This window comes from Poecile atricapillus, chromosome 4, assembly GCF_030490865.1.
Source record: "Poecile atricapillus isolate bPoeAtr1 chromosome 4, bPoeAtr1.hap1, whole genome shotgun sequence".
Taxonomy (NCBI): Eukaryota; Metazoa; Chordata; class Aves; order Passeriformes; family Paridae; genus Poecile; species Poecile atricapillus.
The window spans coordinates 20,492,104-20,498,371 of NC_081252.1; the positions used below are offsets into that span (position 1 = coordinate 20,492,104).

At 45.7% G+C, this 6,268-nt stretch overlaps 1 protein-coding gene across 1 annotated transcript; it reads left to right on the forward strand.

Moving 5' to 3' along the window:
- The first annotated feature begins 3,302 nt into the window (after nucleotides 1-3,302).
- Nucleotides 3,303-5,100, forward strand: LOC131579200 (U4/U6 small nuclear ribonucleoprotein Prp31-like). Its single transcript, XM_058838833.1, is given in 7 exon segments — nucleotides 3,303-3,369; nucleotides 3,372-3,672; nucleotides 3,674-3,986; nucleotides 3,988-4,171; nucleotides 4,174-4,242; nucleotides 4,245-4,492; nucleotides 4,795-5,100. Coding segments are annotated over 7 exon segments (1,488 nt in total).
- The last annotated feature ends 1,168 nt before the right edge of the window (nucleotides 5,101-6,268 follow it).

The window sequence follows — 6,268 nt, forward strand, 5'->3', positions numbered from 1 at the left end:
GTAAAATCTTCCCAAGCACACAGATCAGTCTCCACAGCAGATCCTTTTCACAAAAGTGTTTGCCAAAAAGATGATACTCATGGGAAAATATTTTTTTTACACTCAACTAGGAATGTTCAAACGAGTTTGTTCCTGTAACTGTACAAAAATTATGACACAGAGAAAGCATGAGAATGAATGCAAACAAACCCTATTGGTGAACTGACACTTGAAATAAGGTACACATATCTGGTGTAGAGAACTCAGATACTAATAAATAAAGGAGCAGCAATGCTTAATGTTTTGCCAAAACATGCATAGGACGCTTAACCTAGAGCTGGTTGTATAACCTGAAATACACTTGCCTTAAATCTCCTTCCCTTCTATAACCTGCTCTTACCTACAGTAAAAAGGTATCTGTACCTGAAGGACACTATGCATCATTTCATATTCTTTGTTTCAGAATTTGTTATCACTTGCAAGCAAACAGATCTGGAACTCAAGCCAAATAACCAGTCCCTGAACTGGTATAAAGCAATTTTCAATATACAGCATATAGTGAGTGGTCAAGCAATTTTGCATTAGCACAGTCAAAAAAGAACCTCTGAACTTTAGAGTGCTCCTATGACATTTGATGTGGAAATGTTCAGGGGGAAGATGAAGGGCTGGAGAACGACCAGCAAACAGTGGGTGGCAGCCACCTCCAGTCCTCCAGCTCCTCACCTGATGAGCCAAAAGTCCTATAAACCATCTCCTACTAGGTCCACAGAGGCACCCTCTGATTTGTGAATAACTTTTTTATGGGCCCTCTGAGTATCCAGACAGAGGTCATCTCTACAGTCACTGCTGTGCAGCTCCAGAAAGCTGGAACAACTGAAAACATTTCATTTGGTCAGAGAAGTGTCAGGAGGCCGAGGTGTTTCATTCATGGGTCTGACAAGTTCATGGAAGAGGACTTTGTGGCCTTTTGTCTCCTCTGTTGTTTTCTTTTGCTCTGTCCTGGCAGGTGTCATTAATAATCCTTTTGTGGATTTCACTTGTTCTGACTTCTGCTTAGGAGGGAGACTACAGTAAATCCTCTTGAAGGACCAGGGGAAAGCCTGGGTGTTATTCCAACACCAGCTCTGCCTGCTTTAAAGAGAACCTTCGGAGAGCTGCACGGGTAGGGCATTTGAGAGCATGTGTGGGAACATTTACAACAGTGCTCCTTTTGATAGGTGTTTCTTAGTAGCTGTTACCATATTGAAGGAAATAATCCTTGCAAATCCCTGTTTAGGACAGCACATGTGTACACACAAACAGATCAGGATTTTTCGGGCCCATCACCAGGATATCAAGTGGCAGCAAAAACAGCACAAAATGTTCTGCCCCATAAAAATCTCAGATCTTAATGAAGCCGTAACAGTTGCCAGGGAGCCAGCTTTCCTGTGTTCTGGGAAAGCAAACACAGATTTGATGTGCCAGGGGTCTCATATTCCACCAAAAACAAACAGCTTCAAGGGTTAAAGTCAGCAGAAGACAGATGTGCTGCTTTTTCCCACCAGCCACCCATATCCTGTGCCAAGTCTGCTTGAGACCACAGTGAGAACTAACTGGACGTCAGCTGAGGAAGCCTCTGAATCTCTTGCATAGCACAGGTTTGGAAACATTCATCCTTCCCTCAACAGCTTCCTTCAGAAGGTCTTCAACAAATAATTTGGAATACAGAGGTGACTGGACAATGAAACCCTCAGATCATGGCTATAAATACTTCCTTTCCCCACTGATATTTTTGTTAAGGGCAAATCATGCCACCCTGACACATACTGTTCAATCCACTTGCATTAACTACTCAGACGTGTTATTAATGAATTAACTTTTCAAAAGCTCATTTAGCCCCTAATTCCACCGGCTTTTTGTGAGAGGCCCAGCTGTGATACATCTCAGAGCCTGTATCTCAAATGGACAGAACCAAGTGTCTCCCAGATCTCTGCTGGGAAAGTTTCTGCACCTGATGCCTTTTTCAACCTAGAAATGAAACAATGCACAATTTCAAGATAATATTAGTATAGGAGGTAATATAGAAGCTTGTCTTCACTGGAGGCCTCCAGAGGCAGTTATGGAGAAATGTCCACAAAAGTCCACCCCCCACATGGGTGCACACAATTTTACAAGTTTAGTAAATTAACATAATTGTCAAAAAATACCAATTAGGAGCACAGGGGGTAATGCAGTCAGAAGTGAGAGGAAAGCTAATGTCCTTACAAACAATTTGATGGGTGAAGTGTGGGTGTTAATGGTTTTCAAATGGGTCTTCTGATCTCTACTAATTTTGGCCATTGGGTTTGTTACAGAGCCTAGGCAGCTTGGCGCATGAAACAGACAAGGGTCTGTACAAGCCTGAACTTCTGAACTTTGGGGTAAAATAATGGGTTTAAGGGGAGAATGTGTGGTAGGCAGTTCAGGAAGGCTGTACCTTCCTAGTGCCCCCAAAACTGCAGGAAAAACAAAAGCCCTCCAACAATATTTTTAGTGTTAGATAATCAAGGGTTTACTTTTCCTGGCATGGATGTATAACAGAAATAATTTCATCCACACATAGCCCAGGTGTGCAGAGAAAATCATTCCATGACACATGAATTTTACCTGATTTTTCAGAAACTTCATACAGTCAATTGAACCATTCATTGGTTCAATGTTCATTGGTTCCAAGTAACATAATTCTTAGTATTTGGTCTCCCGTTGGTCACAGATCTTTTTGCCTCTGATGCTAATTAGGTTCTTATTCTTATCTCTCCTTTCCTAGAACAGGTGCCTCTGGCCATTCCAGGTTTATTGTTTGGAGCTGATGGTTCATTATGATGGTGGTTATCTTTTGTGTATCCTCTCTGCTGCTCCCCCTCTGTTGAGACTGTTAAGCTCATCAGGCCTTCACCTGGTAGAACAATGTCCTGGAAAGAAACAGAAATTCCCTTCCCCCAGGGCACAGCCTTGATGATTGGACTTGATGATATCCAAGATCTTTTCCAATGCAGCTCATTCTGTGAACATTTTAAATTTCTTATCTCCAGCACTAGTTCCTCACACAATGGGGAAAGGAAGAGGGCAACATGCAGCCAGGAGCTAAGGATAAAAGGAGGCTGAACCCTCCAAAGCCTAGAGAGAGAAAACCCCGCAGGCATATGCCCTGGTGGACTCTCTCCCTTTATTTGAATAAAAGTTGCAGGACTCCTCTGTCATCTTTTTGGACGTAAACCTCTGTTGTTTGTGGATTTTCCTGACAGAAGTGACATCAGCATGGCTGTAACAGGAACAGCAGGAGCAGGAATGCTCCCAGTTCAGCCATGTCACTGGCAGACCTGGAGGAGGTGGCAGGGGAGGAGGATGAAGCCGAAGGCTCCAAAGGAGCAGAGGGGAGCTCTTGATTGAGGATGTGAGGGAGGAGCTGGAGGCCATGGAGTCTGTGCAGAGCACTGCCAAGCTCTGGGGGTCCAAGGCTTTTGCTGAGATCACGCAGAAAATTGAGGAATACATTGGGGAACAGCCCAGGGCAGCTGAAGTTTTGGGACCAGTGCAGGCGTCCCCCAAGTACCAGCTGATCATGGATGCAAACAGGCTCATGGTGGAGACTGAGAACAAGCTCAACATCATCCACAAGTTCATATGGGACAAATATTCCAAACAGTTCCTGGAGCTAGATTCACCGGTGCCCAATCCGAACTGTCAATGAATTGGGGAATTCCCTGGATAAATGCAAGAACAACAAGAACGTGCAGCAGATCTTGACCAATGCCACCATCACAGTGGCCAGCATGACGGCCTCCACCACCCAGGGGCAGCAGCTGTCAGAGGAGGAGCTGGGCAGGATTGAGGATGTGTGTGGCCTGGCACTGAGCAGGGCCAAGCTGCTCATCTACGAGTATGCAGAGTTCTGCATGTCCTTCATCGCCCCCAACCTCTCCCTCATCCTCGGGGCCTCCTTGGCTGCCAAGATCATGGGGGTGGCAGGGGGACTGACCCCGCTGTCCCAAGCTGCCGGCCTGCAACCTCCTCTTGCTGGGGGCCCAGTGCCGGACACTGTCCGGTCTCTCCTCTACCTCCATCCTGCCCCACACCAGCTTCATCTACCACAGCAATGTCGTCCGATCCCTGCCTCTGGATTTGAGGAGAAAAGTGGCACGGCTCGTGGCAGCCAAGTGCATACTGGCAGCCAGGTGGACAGCTTCCATGAGAGACAGGACAGGAAGGTGGGCTGTGGGCTGAAGGAGGAGATCAAGCCCAACTTCCAAAGTGTCAGGAGCCCGCCCCAGTGAAGCTGCTGCCGGTGCCGCTGGACAGGCTGAGGGTGAAGAGGGAGGGCTGGCAGTACCAGAAGATGAAGGAACACTTGGAGCTGATGCAGATCCACAAACAGGCCAACAGGATGAACGTCTGGGAGATTGAGGATGACCCCTACCAGGAGGACCTCAGGTTCAGCCTGGGCTACCTGGGCAAGGCCAGCAATGGCGATGTACGCCAAACCCAGGTCAACGAGGTGTGGGGAGCTAGGGCCCGGCGGTCAGAAGATTTTGGGATGTAATGGAAAGATAGAGTCACCCCCCTCCTCAATAGTTTATGGTAATTACCCCCGTAATTAGCCAATAGCACCTACCTGTGATGAAAGCAGATGGGAGTGACACTATGAACCTAGGTTATAAAGTGTCAAATTCTTCACCAATAAATGCCATTTTGCCATCCACCACATTGGTGTTGTGTGCTGATGGACCGAGTGACCTGGGTGGGGTCACCGTGCCGTTCCTGAACCAGGTCATCTGCCTCGCAGAAGGCAACAACGAGGCCACCAAGGCCTGGATCAGCAAAGTCCTGCAGAGGACCCTGCAGAAGCAGAGCGTCATCTATGGGGGCAATTCCACAATCCGGGACCACAGTTCAGGCACGGCCCCGAGCGTGGCCTTCACTCCCCTGCAGGGGCTGGAGATCATGAACCTGCAAGCAGCAGAGAAGAAAGAGGCTGAGGCCAGCCTGAAATATTTCTCCAGCATGGCCAAGTTTCTCAAGGTCAAGGGGAACAAAAATGGGAACCCCATTCCCCTGACCCCACTGAGATACCCAAATCCCACCCTGCAACCTCCAAATTCTTGAGGATTCCCCCTCTGCCACTTTTTCCAACTTTTCATATATATTAGAATTTGTGGTTGGAGCATCTTAGGGCAGTTGAGGGGGGGGGTCAGGGGGTCCTGGAAGGATTTTGGATGGTCCTGAATGGATTTTTGGGGGTCCCGAAATAGATTTTGGGAGTCCTGGGGGAAAATAAATAAATAAATAAATAAATAAATAAATAAATAAATAAATAAACTACAGAGTTACAAATATATATGTAAAGAATGCAGAGAATATATAAAACAAAAAAAGGCAAAAATCAGTAGGCATCACACCCACATAGTATTTTGATATTTAAGAAGTTACCATGGTAACACCTGCACTGCAGCCTGGAGTGAAGCAGGCCTTGCTACTAGTCCTCTGCTAGAACTACTGGAGCCTGATTTTTTATTTCTTACAGTAAGTCAGGGTTAAAAATTCAGCCCAGAAACCAGACAAGAAAACCCTGGCCACTGAGTAGCACATTCAGTGACAAAATAACTGCATGCAGAACTGTTGATTTTCCTTGGCATTCAATTGACGGAATCTTATGCAAGAAACTTAAAACAACAGAAACTGATTAAAAGCTGGGCCTGGATTAAGTTGTGTTCATGAATTTTACAGCCTCAAAATCAATCTAGAACTACAGATGCCAAACCCTTATATTAGTACAGCTTCTGAAAATGAGAAACATGTTCCTGGGAGAGTATATCATAGTAAGCAGTACACAGGTCTCATTTCTCAAGTTGTTTTTTTTTTTTGCTGTTGTTTTTTTTTTTTTAATATCTAAAAAAAATATATGTATATAGTCTCTTTGTAACCCTAAGAGTCCTCTCCATCCCCTTGAAATCCATCACCCATGGCACCATGAATTCTGGAGCACCTGCATATGTTTGGTTTGTAAACACAAGCTCCATTTATTTTCTGCCACTCAAAGCAGGCAGCTGCTCACACGCTCTGCGCCAGTGAACCCTGGCACACAGTTTCCTTAACTCTCCCACTTTAATCCCAGAAGAGGGCGATGTGCAACATACTAACCTTATCTTCTAAAGGAAGACGTGGAAATACAAACATGTTCCATAACAGCAGTTTGGGAAGAATTACTTAACAGAAGGAGCAAAGTCCTGTCTGCTTTGTTGTATCACTTTAGGCAAGCTCTGGTTATTTTGCC